Below are 15,380 nucleotides of genomic sequence, written 5' to 3'. Positions count from 1 at the left end.
CAGATCAATTATCCCTGTCTATTCCATCTCTTGGCCTATCGATCTGATGCCAAACACAAACCATTCAACCAGAATTTATCAGATGTGACTGTCCATTTGCAAGTCTGTGCTGGTCACCTCTTTCTAGGAAGGTGAGGCAGCTGAACTAGCTGCTCATGCTTCAAAGAAAATGCTAGTTATGCTGCAACAACAACTGCAGCATAGCTCTGAAATTAGAATCTGAACACCATCTTGGTAAACACAAGATCTGCAACCTCAGTAGTTCTTGAACCAGGGACCCAAGGGATGCATGCCAGCCTATGCATATCATGACCAAGCTCTAACCTTAGGTGAGAGTGGCACAGGGACCGGCAAAGAAGCTGTATCTCAGTGGCTGAGCATCTGCTTTGCATGCTGAAGGTCCCAGATTCAATCTGTGCAAACTCTCCAGCTAGGGCTGCTAAGTTCCCTTCCCTGAAGAGTAATGGCCAGTCAGTGTAGGCAATGCTGTTTTAGGTGGGGAACCCTTCTCAGGCCAAGGACCACATTCTCTTCTCGTGACGATTTACCAATGGTGGGAGGGGCCAAAGACAAAAGTGGGCGGAGCAACTAACAAAAATGCCATCTCTACACAGTAGGCATGTTTCTACACACAGTCACACAGCCCTCTCTACCCTTCTGCAAGGCAAGTAAGAGGCATTATAAGAGTTCAAGAACATATTCCAGCCAGGCAAAAACAATAAAAGAGGCTCCAAAGTATATCCAGTGAGGAGTGTGGCCTGGAAGAGGAGGTGTGGCCTGGAGGGTGCAGACCTGAGGGCCAAAGAGAAGCCGGGGGGGCTGCATTTGGCCCTAGGCCTGAGGTTCCCCAGTTTCCTATGTTCCTCTGTCTCTTAACAGAAATAGGACAGAGAAGATCCTGATCCCTATTCCAGCTTCTAGGTCAGCTTCTCTCATTGGTCTGAAGAACAGTGGTGATTCTCTTCCAGTATTTAGCCTCTAGGCTTATTATACAGAAGGCTGCACTAGCTCATGCAAAGTTATGTTTAGCTTCATTTTCAAATGGTGATTAACTGAAGTGGAAGATTCAGAAACCCATTTATGATGGCCAAATACCAATATCAGACTTAAATGTTAATAAGAAAGCCCCTGCAACCCAGTGATTTCGGTTCAGGTCTGGGAGGTTTGGGTTCAAGACCCTCCTCCGCAAAGTTGCCCCATTCTGCACCTCCAATACAAATGTGGTGTTGGATTTAACACAACTTTTTATTACAAATTGAAAGTGCTAGGCTGTTAACACTTGAGCTTCAAATGCCTGCAGCCATGTTTGACTTCTGAAAAGACCAACCTTGCCGAGTGGACAAGGAGGAGGAGGAGGAGGAGGAGGAGGAGGAGGAGGAGGAGGAGGAGGAGGAGGAGGAGGAGTTGGAGATAGAAATAAATGACACTTAAGGGGAAAGCAACAGAGAAATTGACATGATTGGATTTTATCTTCTCTGGTGCTCTTACCCAGTGATCAAGAGAAATTCCTAAAGAATAAGAAGCATAAAGGACACTTTGGGCTCATTCACACTTCCTTCTGTGGTGTGTTTGGGAATAGGTCTGGGAATTCCAGGTCTGTGTCCCAGTGTTTTTTTGTTTTTGTACCAGAGCTTTCACTGGGTAAACCCACATTTTACCACTGAACCGGAGTAAGTGGCAATCAGGTTTTCAATGGATTGCTCCATTATTTTGCTTGTTTGTTTGTCCTGGCACTTTCCCTGGGAAAATAGACATGTTACCACTGAATCAAACCAACAAAACAAATAAATAGACAGACAGATTGGACACGGACTTGGAAAGCTTCTGGACCTTTGCCTAGAAAAGTGCGCAGCAAAGGTTAAGTGTGGATGAACCCTTTCTTGGAACCTGACAGAACTGCACCAATTCCCAATTCTCAGCTTGCTTCTGCTGGGTCTGTGTGTCTTTTGTTTGTGAGGAGCCCAAAGTCAAAACTCCAGGGTCCCAAACATGCCAGGCGGTTTCTGCAGCTCAGAGAAACATATTCAAAGACTGACTCACCACATTCAAGTCAAAGTTCTTTTCCACCCAATCTTTGGCTTCTTGGAATTCTTCCTGCAGCTCCATGATATACAGAGTATCTAAGGCATCCACCACGGTTGCTCCCCGGAGACCTCCTGCATCAGCAGAAAACAGAACAGTTTGAAATGGATCTTTATTCTACTTCCCATGTGTTTGTGCATGGATGGTTGCAAAAAAACAACAACCCCAGAAACGCTAATGGTTAAATGGCATTTAGCATTCATATTATCATTCAGAATTTATACAAGATCCCGGCTGGCATCTGTGCTGCTGTTATTTTTAGCTATATAATTGTTTTAACTGCTTTTATATATGTAATGGTTCTTAATTGTTTCTATATATGCTTTTATATGCACATTTATTGTATTGTGAAATTGCTTCAAGGTGTTTCATAAGAAGCAATTCATAAATGAAATAATATGGTACTTTTAAAGGGGGCAAATTCCTTCCCCAAGGAGTTTATGCCTGAAATTGTGATTGGGATGTGTATGTGGGCCAAACAGAGAAGCTAGGCAACAGAGAAATGGCTGAGGTGTAAATGGGAGTTACAACACACACACACACACACACACACACACACACACACACACTACTTACTTGCCAAATTGTCTTCTAAGTGGTTTCCAAGTATAAAACCAATTATAAAAATACATCCACTCAGAATTAAAATATACAATTGAACAATTTAATCAAAACATTAAATACATGCTTAAAATGTAGACTAAAACAAGCCCATTAAAGTAACATAACAATGAAAACAGTCAAAACAGCAATTGCATCAGGGGGTTCAGGTGAGGGAAATGCTTGTCTAAATAACTGTGTTTTCGAGAGCCAGTGGGATGTCAATACTGATGGGGCCTCTCATATTTCAGCACAGAAAGAATTCCAGTTTAAAAACCTGCCTTTGTGCCACAGCTCCACAGCTACATTTGCAGCTAAAAATTCTGCTGGTGCTGAGTGTCAAGGGGTTATTGCTGAAGGCTTTTCCAGACAGGGCAAGTTCTGGTAAAGGGAGCTTGACTTACCACTTTGTCATTGAAATTTCAACAAGAACCCCCGTTTTCAACCCATCCTTAAAAACACAGCTTTAATTTTTATATCCCACGTTGAAACAGTGTGTTCAGCCTGGGTTTATGCCAATTAATCAGTGCAAGCAGCATGATCAGGTCCATCAGCTGGCTTACTGGAGAACGGAAATGGAGCATAGACCAAGAGTTCTCAAAAACAGAGAACAGGCTTTCACAGCAAAGCAAAGGCAATTAGCACCTCTTATTTGCTCCCCTTAATCTCCAGTTTAATGAGCTTCACATGGAATCTCTGCCTTTTTCACAGAAGCCACACACTGAGATGACCTCCTCATCAAGTTATCCAGTGCAACCCACCTAACTCTTTCCTGGTTAGTCACCAACAGTTCATACACATTTGGAGTTCTTCACGGTCTGCCTTGGATTTCATCATCCCAAATAATTTAGCATGATCCCTACACTCACATACCCATTTGCTTCCTCCCCCTTAACCAGTTACCATTTCATCAAAGCAGGGATCGCCAATGTGGCGCCCTCCAGATGTTATTATTTCATAAAATGTATATATCGCTTGATTGTATAAAACCTCAAAGCGGTTTACGTGTTGTTGGACTTCAGTTCCCATCAGCCCCAGCCAGCAGGGGTGATGTTCAGCGATACTGGGAGTTGTAGGTCAGAAACATCTGGAGGGTGCCCTGTTGGCTACCTTGCCCTCTTATCCTGTGACTACTATGTGTACTTAATAGCCTTTGGGGGAGGATTTTGTCAGAAGGTTTTTACAAGATCCAAGTGTACAATGCCTATCAGTCCAACCATATCTATCTACCTGCTGACAATCTGAGAGAATTCTTAAAGACTGATGAAGTCAGACCTCCTAAAGCAGAAACCGTAACAATTTGTTCTTTTCCTTTTGTCTCTCTAACAATTTTAATAAAGCCTCTGCTCCTAATCTGTCAATTCATATGAACAAGAGGGAGGTTCACCTATCCTCGGTCCTCCACAGAACGGTCTGCTTCCTCTCCAGAAAAGCAGAATTCTGGAATAACTTCATATGACTTCACGCTCTTACAGGATCTTCCTTCAGGAGTAAAAGAAGGGAGTGTATGCAGTGGTATAACATGGGTTGCTGGTGCCCGAGGCCACACAGAGGGGGTGGGTGGGTAGGAGGGAAGTGGATGGAGTACGCATGTATATTCAACTGCCTAACGGTGTAGAGATGTCACTTCCTGGTTTACATGGGAAAGTTGTTTTTAACAGAGCCCAGAGATGGAAGCATGAAGTTGATATTTTGCATCTGAGGCAACCGCCCCTGTGCTACACCACTGGGTATATGGCCTGAAGCATGTTGAGCAGGTTCCACTTCTGCATGTTTTCCCATTCAGCCTTCCCAGATTATGGACTGGAACAAGACCCGGAGCATGTACACAGTGGCTCAATTTGAGGAAGGAAGAAAAGAGGGCAAAAACATCAGTAAAACAATCCCTCCCTCCATTGAGTTTCTGGTGGCTGGATGCAGAGTGGAGAGGAGAGAAACCCTGAACTGTCTGGTATTTAAGGGCACAAAATCCCTAGGGGTATCTTAAGATCCTATAGTATTGAGTTTTAAAAATCTATGAATGACTCAGTGAAAGCAATACTGTCAGGAGACTTAAAACAGAAAAACCCTTTAATTGGTTCACAACTCTTCTGATAACTCGTGGCACTCATCAGCTATGAATTTGAAGCCAAAATGTGTTAAAGCCTGATAAAAAGCAAACGGTTTGCTCCTGGGGAAATCAGCTGCAACAGATGTCTGCATGAAAATAGTTTGTCAGACCACATTTCCAGATCGTTCTGAAGAACTGCTGCTTGGGTCACACCAATATGGTTACACATAGGATTCTACCAGAGAAAAAGCCCCATTAAAGACAAAACACACTGGCAGGTGTCTCCAGAATGGTCTCTGAAGGGATGCTTAAAGCAACAGACAAGATGCATTACCACTACGACAGCAACGAAGAAAGAGTGTTTTTGTTTTGTGTTTCTGGTTGTGGCCCAGGCAGACAAATGCACACGAAAGCTCATACCAAGAACAAACTTAGTTGGTCTCTAAGGTGCTACTGGAAGGAATTTTTTATTTTATTTTGTTTTGCTTATATATGCCGTGAGAGGTAACAGAGAGCCCAATCTGAGGTAGATCATCAGAGCCTGAACAAATGAGACCCAATACATTTTAGTGCTTGAAGTGCAGAGTCCAGATTATACACCTGCCATACACCAAGCAACACAGGGTATTCAGAAGAATGCTGCCTTCCACCGTGGAAGATGAACATAGCCATTATGGCTCATTGCCACTGATAGCCTTATCCTCCTCTCATCCTTTTGGAAAGCCATCCAAGTTGATGGCAATCACTATCTCCTGTTGGATCAAATTCAGTAGCTTATGTGCTGTGTGAAGAAGTACTTCCTTTTGCCTTCCAGCGTTCAGCTTCCTTGGATGTCCCTCCGTTCTAGCGTTATGAGAGCCTGACTGACTGCATAGCTCCAGCAAGGCTGGTGTATCATGTACCCTTCGGACCAAGCCCTGAGACCAAACAGTCTCTCCAGGCTCTTTCTGGTTAAAGCACAGTTTTCTCCACAGCTGCCTGGCAAGGGGAGGGAGCCATTCTCTAGCTGCAAGAAATGACATGCAAGATCAGATAGCTCTCTTAACGGAGAACCCTTTGTTCTGTCAGACAATGAATGCACATTTCCAGTGAAAAGTGACTCATGGCTTTCTAGCACCGTTATGAATGCTAAGAGATGACAGCAACTGGCAACAGCAGGTTTCTAAACAAACACTCTCTGGGTGTTCAAAACAGGCCTTGTCAAAGGAACAGTGCTGCTGGATTAACTAGCAGAGTATAAATTCCCTCCTGAGCAAGGATCTAGTGGTTACTGCCATTGTCCTCCAGCAGGGGGCAACAGTGCATATGCAGACCATGCACAACTGACTGCAGCGCCCTACTGTATGAACCACCAGGGCTTCACAACCTTGTCACACTACCAAGCAGAATGCCTCCAACCCTTGTTTCTGCTGCCTGCCTTGGGCTGCAACAACAGAGGGGTGTTGAGTACCCACCATGCCAGATTAGGAGGGCCAGAGGGCCGAGTATGGCTTTTATTGCAGGTTTTCAGTTGCAGGCAGCCTTCAAACTGAGTTGCTACCCAGCTCTGAAGCTATTAGGTGAGATTCAGAAAATTTAAGCTTTATTAATAAAACTGCAGTTTCCGAGTACATCCGCAGTCATCCCTGAGTGCAATTCGCTAGAAGACTTTTCCATGATGACAGCCCTATGCATTGCTTAATTCCCTTCCCTTGTAGCTAGTCTTTATGTTGATGCACACCAACCACCCTGATATATTAAGAGAGGGTGGTATTTTCTAGAAATAAAAATAAATGAACAAATTTATTTATGAAATATTTACGGGTATATACTTCTTGATTATAGTAAGACATCAAAGCAGTTTACTAAAATAATAAAACAATAAATTATGAATAAAAAACAGTTTAAAACAACTATTTAAAACATGGGGGGGGGACCAACAATAAGCTAAAAACCAGATTAGAACACATCCCAACAATTCTACATGACTTGATAGGCTTGCCTAAAGAAAATGCTTAAGGTAGACACTGAGAAGCGTCCAGTGAAGGTGCCTACCTAATATCAACAGGCAGGGAGCTGCAAAGTATGAGTGCTGCCACTCTTAAAGATAATTTCCTGCAAATGCAGAATGAGTGTCATGTGGCACCTGTAAGAGTGCCAGTTGGCTCCCCCACTCGAGGTCATTGAGCAGAAGCTGGGCAGCCAGAAGGTTGTCCTAGCTGGCCTACACAAACTCCCTCCAACTCTGTGATTCTATTACTGTAAACTCCTGATGGGACTAACCACGGAGGCTTGGCTAAGCCATTTTTCTCAGCTCCATCCTCTGTACAAGCCTACAGTGATAGTGGCCTGCATCACATGCTTAACATGGGCAGTACTGGAAGTAGGACAAGGGAGGCCTCATAGACCACTTGAAGATTGCTGAGGCTCTTGGAAGACCACTTAATGGTTGTTGTTTTTCTGCCTGTTGTATCAGCTCTAATGTGCTATTCTAGATGCTGTATGATTCTTATTGTGTATTTATTGCTTCTTTTATTTCTTATAGATGGTATTTAGTTGTGTTGCAATTTGAATTCCATGCAAATAAAATACAATGCTATGTAAGAAATAAAGGAAGGCATAAGACACTATGGAAAATCAATATGAATACTTAATGGGGAGCTGTTGCTTCCCATCTTCAACCACAAATCCACACAAGGAGCACCTGAATGAAATTTGGGACCACACTTTGGGAACTCCTGCTCTATGCCAAACTGTACCTGGGGCCTCCATATCTCCCCATTGCTCAGGTCTTGGCACATTCAAACACTGACACCAATGTCTTTCACCTAGGCCTCTTAATACCTATATATTATTATTATTATTATTATTATTATTATTATTATTATTATTTGATGTTTTTAAGCCTGTGTGCATATGTATAATAATATTTTATATGGTTTCTGATTTTGCACATGGCCCTGTGATTCGTGGATGAACGGAGAGTTAGAATTAAAATACTAATGATAGCTAATAATATAATATGGCACAGTACCAAGGCTGGGAAGCAGCCTTACACTCTCAATAACACAGTCATCCTTCTCCTGCTGTGTGATAGAAGAGATATCTATTCATGAGACCAAAGAGATGTGGACCAGGTCAGCACCTGGAGGGGAAATCTAGCAGGGAGCATCAAGTAAGCTGCTCTGAACTTTTAAAAGAAATTATTAGGTAAGAGCAACATAAATAAGGTTTGGGAAATAGTTTTAAATAAATGCAAATAATTATTGATAAACCACATTTTGAAGAAAAGCTGGCATTTCCTGCAAGGCTTTCATATGGTTGGATGAACCTCATTTTTAATGATTTTTTGTTTTAAAGGCCTGCTGGTTCATTCAATTACTAGATTAACGTTTTTGACAATTTTGAACTAGTCAGCAGATTGCTGACCGCAAACAAATACACACACACACACACACACACACACACTGTATGTTTTTTCTTGCAGTTATGAACAATGCATTGAAAACTAGGGGCACCTTTGACCACTGCAGTAGCAGAGAAGAGAATTTGATCATTTATTTTATTCAACACATTAATATACTGCTTAATGATAAAAACAATCCACAGAAAATGGGACTATAAAACAACAACAATTTATCAAAATCACAAGCACAATCTTAAAAGACCTGCTTGCTTGAGGTTGTTTCACACATTATGTTTTTAAGGTGCACCTGCAAAGTTTAAGTGTGTGTCAGAGAGAGCACACACACATTTTCACTGCTTTGTAAAAAGTATGTGCGTGAGGAACCTAGGATTGCTTGCGACTCCTTGTGGCACATACACTAATGTGTCTGCAACTGCACAATGTGCAAAGGAGGTTTTTAAGCAGTGTTTGGATGTCCCTCAGTCACGGTTTCTTTAGCTGTGATTCTTGCATTGTGGGGGTTGGACTGGATGACCTTGGGGTCTCTTCCAACTCTAAAAGTCTATGAAAGCTGCCTGTAAGCAACTGCTTCCATGGGAACCCTCCTGCCCATGTACCACAGCTCCAGTCCTGGTCCCAATCCTGTACTGGTTGCTGTGTATGTAGTTGCACAGGACCCAGCGCTCACCCTCTACCTCACAATGCTGAAGATTAACTACTGGATCTTCCCTCTTCAATTTAACTCCAAATGTTTGCTGGTCAAATACAAGCCCTGCTCCTGAAGGATCCAGTGGGCTGCCCAGCAGTTCGGAAAAAACAAAACAGTGGCACTTTACCACACACACAGCTCTGCAGTCAAACCGAAAGAAAGACACAGAAGGCGACAAATTGTGCAGCCGCATGCATGTGCCCACTAGCCACACGGTTATGTGCAAGGCTTCACTTCATAAACTTTTCACCTAGTTTGGTCCTCAAGCGTGCAGAGCCTGTGCACCACAAGGCAAACAATGGCATTTTTTTTTTAAAAAAGATGCAGTGCTTAACTTTCTCTCATCTTGTACTACTGCCATTATTATACAACCTAGCCAGGTTATCTCAAGCATTAGCACATCATTTGTAGCTGAGGAGCTGATTCAGTCTCTGTTCCCCTCATCCTTGGTCTGTGTGAACTATCAATTTGTCAACCTCAGGTCTGTTCATGGGCAGAAAGAACTTGGCAAGATAAGCCTGGGCTTCTGCCAGCTAGTGGCAAAACAGTACCGAAGGATGATGACCTAACTAGCAAAATCTGAAAAGAGCACAAGGGAAGAGAAGTCACCCTCCCTACAAAAACAACCCTTTCCCAATCTCCAAGCGTGTTTCAAAAAAAGCTGATTCTGTAACATGTTTACAAAAGGCAGTGACCATGAAAAATAACATTGCCCGAGCCAGTGCTTTCCTTTCTTTTTATCAGCTCTAATGATTTTGCAATATTAATGATTATGTGCTTTTTATGCTGTTTTCTATTAATGGAAGAAATGTACCAGCTCTGAGCAACATGGGACACTGGCGAGAAGATAGGCAAATATGGGGGGGGGGAGAAACAAACACCCCCAAAGAGTGCCCGAGGCACAGACTATTACTGTGATATTGCAAAAGTAGCACATTAATGGGCTTGATTTAATTTGATGATATAATCCACAAAAGCCTTTCATAAAAGAGGAGAGAGAGTAAAAGAGAGAACTAGATTCCTCCTCCCCAACTAAACAGGAACTGCGAGATGAATAATAAAAGCCGTGCTTAATTGAAATGAAGAAAAAAGAAGTTTGGATTGGCAAAGAGGCTGCTGTGTAAAATAAATGTCTTTAAATACATGAAATGCACTGAGGGATTAATAACAAGTGCTGCTCTTTTATCCAGCACCATGAATGGTTTCGCCTTCTCTGTTGCAGCGTGTACACAACAGAGGACGGGCTTCACTGATGCACTGCCCTTTTGTAACAAGACGCAAAGCTATTATTTCATCCTGTTCCTAGAATGCTTGATGTCCAAGGAAGCAAGAGGTGGAAGGCTTGCATTTGTCTTACAAAGGGACTTAAGAATCGCTCCTTTCTTCCGCAGCACCTTTGATTAGATCTGCAAATATCTTGTAAGGGACAGGAGCAAGTAAGTGTGTGTGTGTGTGTGTGTGTGTGTGTGTGTGTACGCACACTAAACTTTACAGGGTGAGCAAATCAAAATATTTCTCCTGGAATAGTGTTCAAACCAATAAAGCTTTGCTGTAAGACAGGTAGGGAACCCGTGGTCCTCCAGATGTTGCTCACCATCTCCGACCACTGATTGACTGTACTGGGGGGGGCAAACTGGAGTGCAAGAACATCTGGTCTAAAGTTCCCTATCTCTCTTATAGGAAATAAACATCTATCCAGGTTTTTGCCAATGGCCCCACAATATGTCCTGCTGGATCATGCCGAAGGCCCATCTAGTCTGACACTCCGTTCTCATTGCGGCCAACCAGATGCCCCAAAATGAAGCCCACAAGCAGAAGCTTAAGTGCAACAGCACTCTCCCCATCTGCAACTAGAACTGGTCTTTGTGGGCATGCTGCCCCCGACAGTGGTGGCAGAACATAGCTATCATTCCTAGCAGTCACTGATAGTCTTACTGCCCATGAATTTGTCCACACCTCTTCTAAAGCCATTCAAGTTGGCTGCCGTCACTAACCTCTTGTGGAAGCCAAATGTTGAGAAGATTCAGGACAGACGAAAGGAAGCATTTCTTTTAGCATGTAGCTAAAACAAAGGACAGATAGCTTTCTGAAAATTCAGATCAGTGTAATGTCTCTCTCTTTCTCAGGGATGTGCTTCATATGGAGATGGTTAGCCTGCGTCTGGGCTGTACAACTTCAGGTGGTTGGTTCCCGCAACTGAACTCTAAGCAAAAAGGGGTGTGTGTTTTTGCAGAGGGGAGGGGATCTATACATTAACTAAACAAAAAAGGTATGTCAGGGAGAAGAGTTCTAGCCCCACCTGCATGTAAGCTTCCTGTGGCTATTTAGTAGGAGAGCATGCCATCATTTGAGCCTTCCAGTCTAACAGACCAGCCTATTTTTTGTCAAACAGATGAAATTATGTCAGGCACCACCCAACAGGGTGTTTTTGTGTGAAGCTCCATTGCAGTGAATGGGATCAGCTCTTCCCCTTAGTTTCAGAGGGGTTCGTGCAAGAGAATATCCCTTTGGACTGTGCCCTTTAATGTTAAAAAAATCCTATATCTTTTCAACCTAATGCAGAGGCTACCAGACATGCTCTGAAGTGGCTTCCCCATGGCATTTTTATTTTTTATCTATCTATGATGAGCTGCTCTCTCACTTAGAACAGGAGTATCTATTTTCATCTGAACAGCACTGAGGAGAGAGAGCATGCAGAGACAATGAGAATGGAAGTCAAAGGTTCGCTCTTTTACGCTGTCACTAGACCAGAGCGGAGCTCTTGCAAGCCTTGTATTATGACTGCCTATTTCAAGGGTAGGCAACCTAAGGTCTGCGGGCCGGATGCGGCCCAATCACCCTCTCAATCCGGCCTGCTGACGGTCCGGGAATCAGCATGTTTTTACATGAGTAGAATGTGTCCTTTTATTTAAAATGCATCTCTGGGTTATTTGTGGGGCCTGCCTGGTGTTTTTACATGAGTAGAATGTGTGCTTTTATTTAAAATGCATCTTTGGGTTATTTGTGGGGCATAGGAATTTGTTCATATTTTTTTTCCAAAATATAGTCTGGCCCACCACATGATCTAAGGGACGATGGACCAGCCCACGGCTGAAAAAGGTTGCTGACCCCTGGCCTATTTGAAGAGCAGGAAGAGCAGTGGTTCTGAAAACAGACCTTCCCAGAAATATGCCTGCATTCAGAATAAAGCCTCTATAATTCAGGAAAGACAAAACAAATTCAAACCCAAGCCTATCAGTATTTGACTACATCCATGTCTTTTCCTGAAAAATCTCTGTTTCCAACTGCTTTCTACAGTTAGAACTGGAAACCAGAAAACCCCTCCCTACTGCAAGGAACTGTTCAGGTAAAGAAGAAAACTACCTGTTTTCACATCAGAAAAGGGCTAAAACCCCAAACCATCCAAAAGTTCAACCTCATATACAGCCTAAGTTTCAAAACCAACAATCCACATTACTTTCACTTAAACCAGTAGTTTCCAGTTGCTTTAGTCTAGGGAATACACTTCCTAACTCTTGCCTGCAATTTGGAACTCTGTTTTAAATAATGGAGATGTCCCCCTTTCTCCTTCTCTTACTCTCTGTTTTTCACAGGCTGATCTATACTGCAGGCACACTGGATCAGCAGGCATTCTTTCTCCTCAAGTGACCCCAGTGAAGGACCACAAGCTCAGTGGTACAGCACATGCGTTGCACGCAGGCTCAGTCCCCAATGGCTCCAGCTGCAAGGACAATGTAGCAGCAGGTGATGGAAGGACATCTTTCCCCAGATCATTGAGAGCTGCTGCTAGAAAGAGCAGGCAATCCTGGGCTAGATGGACAAATAGCCTGAGCTTTCCTGTGTTTCCATAAATTTTAGTTCAGGGGAGGGTGGTAAGAGATTGACAGGAGATTCAGGGAATGTCTGTAGCTCAGTAGTACGGCATCATCTGCCTTGCATGCAAAAGATCCCAAGTTCAATCCCCAGCATCTCCAGGTGGGGCTGGGAGTATCCCGTCTGAAACCCCGAAAGGCTGCTGCCGGTCAGTGTAGACTATACCAAGCTAGATGGAGCAATGATTTGACTCACTGGAAGATGAGCCTGGTTAGAGTGTGGTGCTGATTACACCAAGGTTGTAGGTTCGATCCCTGTATGAACCAGCTGCCTACTTCTGCATTGCAGGGGGCTGGACTAGATGTTCCTCAGGGTCCCTGTGCAATACAAAACTCCATCCTCAGCCTCTCAGAAGATGGTTATATCTGACTTGGGAAGCTGCCATAATACAGTTAGCCCACTGGTGCATCTAATTCAGTACTGTCAACAATGACTAGCAGTGGCACTCCAGGGCTTGGGGCAAGCCAGCCTTCCCAGTCCTACCTGGAGGTGCTGAGGATTGAACCTGGGACCTTCTGCATGCATCTACCTTCCCCTATCTTTCTCCCATAAAATGTCATCCACCTGGGCAACAAAGGAAGTTTTAGTGCCATGGCCAGGACTGACGCCAGACTAGAATGGATCCAAGTAATCAGTTTCCTCCTAGCATGTCTGAAACTTGACTGCTGCCACCTTCTCAAGCCCCTTGTCCCAAATGTATGATAGCATTTTTTTATCAGCTCAGGGGGCAGAGAGGTTGCCTTAAGGAGGGGACACACTACTGCAACCCCAATAAACTCCTTCCTGGGTAGTCACAACCAGCAGTTTCGACCTCAATGACTTTATGAAGCTAGAATATTTTTGTACATCAGTTGAAAAGCTTGTACAACATTATTTATAATTCAAACTAGAGACAGTCCATTAAAAGTTAAAAGACCAGCAATTCTGTGTGTACCTCAACATCGGAAAGCTGCATTTAGTTGCAAGCAGAAGGCTGCAACAAGCTATCTTGCCTTGGAAAAAAAGACTTTGAACTATTCCTCAACTTGGATGAAGCTGGAGGATGTTGAATTACCAAAGATATCGTGGCAATTTCATACAAATGCAAGCAGAGAGCTAGAACAATGCTTCACTTTGTTCAGCATGCTGGCAGGGTGAGATCCCTAGTGGAACAGGGCTGCCCCGGAAAAAGATCAAATGCGGAAAATTCAGTCAGGTGGAAGCAGTGAAGCAACTAGGAAAAGAACCTTTAAAAGCTTTGGTCAGATGCACACCAGAGAAGACACCAGGGAGGTGTAAAGGAGGAAGGCAATTTTGAGATGGCAGGAATGCTGTCTAAGGCCAGCCCAGAATGGCATCCTAGAACTAGTTTATTCCAGTTTCTCAGAATCACTTGTAAGGATTATGATCACCAGCCTTGATCTTAAAGGCTTTTGAAAGGGGGGGGGTTGACCACACACACGCACGCGCGCACACACACACACACCCTTAAGCAACATCAGGAATCCCATTTGGGGGATTAAAGTGTGAAAATGATCACTGGGAGTTTGCTGCTTTCCCTTCCATGGGTTGGTAATCTTGGCCCAGGAGACTGGCAGAATCACTGCCTATAGCCTATAAAGCAAGGAATTAATTTTAGGTATTAATGTTGGATTGGGGCTATTGCAGAATTTATCCTGATGGAAAATGCATCATTCATTATGGACCAATATGGCCATCTGTTCCAGAATGCTGCATGTCAGCATGATGGCAACAAAGAGCAAAATGTTGAGTTCCTTAAGCACCAGTTACCTCATCTGCCATTAGAACCTATGAGAGAGGAAGCTGCACCCTCCGAGGACACAGCCCTTTCTCCTGACTGCCCTGTATGCTTGGAACTGCCTCCCCAAACACCTGTGTAATGCCTCCTCTTTACTTACTTTAAAATCCCTCCTCAAAATCCACCTTTTCTATGAAGCTGCTGGCACAACCCCTAATTCCCATGCCCTACTCTAACTGAGCTGAAACACATGCAACCCAACCAATTGCATATTGCACCCCTGTTTTACCATCCTGTTTTCTCTGCATCAGATTTTAGACTGTACCTGTAAATACCTTGGAGCAGGGGCCTGTCCTCTTCTACTCTGCATTACATTATGCACCCTGACAGCACTATAACACATCATGCATCCCAACAGCACTATAGCAACATCATACCTGTTCTCTCTCTCCCCACACCCCCACAAAACCAGGCTAATACCCATGCCATCCTTGTTGCCTTTTCAGAGAAACTGGACAGGGCAGAAAGAGAAATGGAAAAAGCAGAAAACTATTAAAATAAAGAAGTCTGACTGGAACTTTAGAACAATCCTGCTGCCTACCTAGAAGAAAGGGCTGGTTTGAGGGCAGAGTGGGCTTTCCATCGATCCGCTACCCATGGTGAAGTCAGAGAACGACCCTGCCTTACCCTGGGAGAAGGTGTTATCTTGGAAGTGAAAGACTGTCACCTATAGAAGAAGCTAAATCCAAGGGAAGATTTTGCAAAAGGCATGCAAGACAAGCTAACTTTATACAGCAACATAAGAGAGCGGGCATTATAATGATGGATGCTGGGAGAGAGAGAAAGTTAAAATACTCAGTCTGTTTCTGCAAACAGTCACAAAACTGTGGAAGCCTCGAGGATGACACAAGGCTTCCATTTGTTCTCTTCAGCCACAAGAGGA

General features: G+C 43.6%; 1 protein-coding gene across 1 annotated transcript in view; it reads right to left on the bottom strand.

Moving 5' to 3' along the window:
• Positions 1 to 15,380, bottom strand: part of MAN1C1 (mannosidase alpha class 1C member 1) — a 125,633-nt gene that overhangs the window by 33,920 nt on the left and 76,333 nt on the right. The window contains 1 exon segment of the mRNA XM_033157799.1: positions 2,041 to 2,156. Within this exon segment, the coding sequence (XP_033013690.1) occupies positions 2,041 to 2,156 (116 nt within the window).

This window comes from Lacerta agilis, chromosome 8, assembly GCF_009819535.1.
Source record: "Lacerta agilis isolate rLacAgi1 chromosome 8, rLacAgi1.pri, whole genome shotgun sequence".
Lineage (NCBI taxonomy): Eukaryota > Metazoa > Chordata > Lepidosauria > Squamata > Lacertidae > Lacerta > Lacerta agilis.
Note: the sequence above shows the minus strand (reverse complement) of the source record. Positions and strands in the feature narration are given on the sequence as shown.